This window comes from Anneissia japonica, unplaced genomic scaffold, assembly GCF_011630105.1.
Source record: "Anneissia japonica isolate Jap-2015-1 unplaced genomic scaffold, ASM1163010v1 scaffold287818_len932483_cov186, whole genome shotgun sequence".
In the NCBI taxonomy this organism is placed as follows: domain Eukaryota; kingdom Metazoa; phylum Echinodermata; class Crinoidea; order Comatulida; family Comatulidae; genus Anneissia; species Anneissia japonica.
Genome location: NW_022703366.1, coordinates 390,388 through 392,794, shown reverse-complemented (window position 1 = coordinate 392,794; position 2,407 = coordinate 390,388). Strand labels below are relative to the sequence as shown.

General features: G+C 34.3%; 1 protein-coding gene across 1 annotated transcript in view; it reads left to right on the top strand.

The window, feature by feature from the left end:
- The window catches only part of LOC117104425 (hyalin-like), a 27,118-nt gene that overhangs the window by 18,946 nt on the left and 5,765 nt on the right, over positions 1-2,407 (top strand). The window contains exon 4 of the mRNA XM_033245274.1: positions 1,926-2,080. Within this exon, the coding sequence (XP_033101165.1) occupies positions 1,926-2,080 (155 nt within the window). The remainder of the gene's footprint in view (positions 1-1,925; positions 2,081-2,407) is intronic.

Here is a 2,407-nt window from a genome sequence, read left to right as displayed (position 1 = left end):
CTCGAGCGTCACGACATTGCGAAGTGTCTGCTCTTGTTCCTCGTATCGTACTCACTCGAGTCAATCCGAGATGGTCCGAGTGAAGTTTCATACAAATGTTTCGTACGGGGAAAAATCGCGTCCAGAAGACACAGAACTAGGGGTGCTGCGTTATGGAGAGTAATGTGTGACCCGAAATGGTCTGCCAGTTGTTTGTTACCATGCGTCAGTGATGTTGGAGTACAGCAAGACGAAACTATTTATGTAATGCATGAATAAAGTTCGGGGTTTGCCGGGTAGTGAAATGATTATTGTACATTTTAAGTGCTCCCTCCATGCATAAGTGTAAGCTAAATTACGGTGATTAATTAGATGAGTACGCCGAGGTACTCATTTTTACAAAGGAATACACGCAGCTTGTTAGCTAACAATATGCAAATTTACATGAACACCTGGGAAGAAAGGTGCATGTCTCTTATACACATCTAGATGTGTATAAGAGGCTACTGATGTACTGTGTATAGCGGGGGACGATGAAGCATAATATGAATAGGCCTAGGCCTAAGTAGACAGTGCAACTATATGTGATAGAAAGTACACTTTCGAAAGAAATAAATTAAGAAAAAAAAACTAGGGCCTAAGAATAATTCAGTTGCAGACGTACCTTGTTTAAGTATCATATGCTAACTATGCGGCTCTTGTAGCCCTTAGCTAGGCAAGGCATTCATGTGCAAAGCAGTGGTGTATGTTTATCCATGAAAAAAGTACGCCGGAAAAGTTTGCCTTACCAGGAAAAGGTGACGTAATCTAGCTTATGACGTATTGCATGCTAACTATAGCGTGAGTGTGACGTCACCAAAAAATAAAAATTTTCTATTATATATGGATGTCTACAAGACCGAAGACCTCCACTAGAATAACATTAAATTGATTCAGGCAATAATGTGCTAGAAAAATGTGGGTCATCGTTTTTCGGGTCTTCGTTTTGTAGACACCCTATACGGGTGTCTACAAAATGAAGACCCTTAAGTTTATTTATTTATTTATTTATTTGAACATACACCTTTGAATCGGTGGCACTCAATATCAATTGGTGCGTTCGTGCAAACAAACAAAAAAAGGATAAAATTTAACAAACAAAATAAATAACAATCGACTGTATATAATATTACAAAATTAAAGAAAGGTAGAAAAATAACATATGAAATTAGATGAGATCACATTTCACATCGCATTTCATACTCAGAAATACTTTACAGGTCAACTGCTTAAAATAACTAACCTACAAAATATAAAATCTAAAGATGAAAAAGTCTTACAACAAAAAGATAATACCAAGGTAGTAAGTATTTCTTAATATTCCTCATTTTATTCCTATGAAATAGGTACTTGGCAATAGTTTTATGATGATTTGAAACGCTTTCAATAAGATAACTGAGAAATAATTGGTCTTCGTTTTATAGGTCTTCGGTTTTCTTTTATAGACACCCATATAGGGTGTACTTAAAACGAAGACCCTTGAAAATTTCACAGATAGACATCCAAAAAATTTCGTAATTTTGATTTTGTGACTGCCTGGTGTATTATCATTAAAATAAAATATAGGCGTCTTCGTTTTTGAATCTTCAGTCTTTGTTTTATAGACACCGTGTGAGTAAGGTACTGCAGTACAATCGGTAAGCGATGGATTTATGTACAAAATTCATCATAAAATTTATCAGTTTAATTGTATAATATAATTTAGTGTCTCTATTAATAGTCTGCATAAGGCTTATAACACAAATTAGGATTAACATGACATAACTGCTTTGAAATCACTATCCCAAACTAATCCACTGTGTCATTTAAGACCATCTAGCGAGTGATTAGGCCTATATTGAATGTATTTTATTTGGGCCTTACATAAAAGAAACGAATCAACTTCCATTGTGTCTATTATATTACAGGAATGTTGTCATCGACACTGTATCGCCTCTTGGATTCTTGAAGTCTGAAGTAGCAGAATTAAATAACCGGCCTTACCACTTCTACGTGAATATATCATGGGAACCCAAAACCGAACAATTAGGAGACAATATATTTTGTTTCGAGGCAGCCACTGGTACCGGGTTTGTATTAAACCGTTTACTTTGTATGGCATGTTTATGAGACTTTCTTCTTTTTGTCATTTTAAAAGCATTTCACTTTGCAAAAAGGACTAAAAAGCAAGTCATTTTCTTCTCTATTTTTTCCTTTTATTTATAAAAAGATGTCTTAAAAATTTAATAATCCTTTGCTAATTGAAGATTACTTTTATGCGTCTTTATCTGTACATTATGCTTCCTAAAATTTATAGTAAAATATTACAAAAGATAGAAACAATGTTTAACATTTAAAAACGTAGGCAAAGTGTGTAGTGAGAACTTAAAAGATGTAAACACTAATAGAC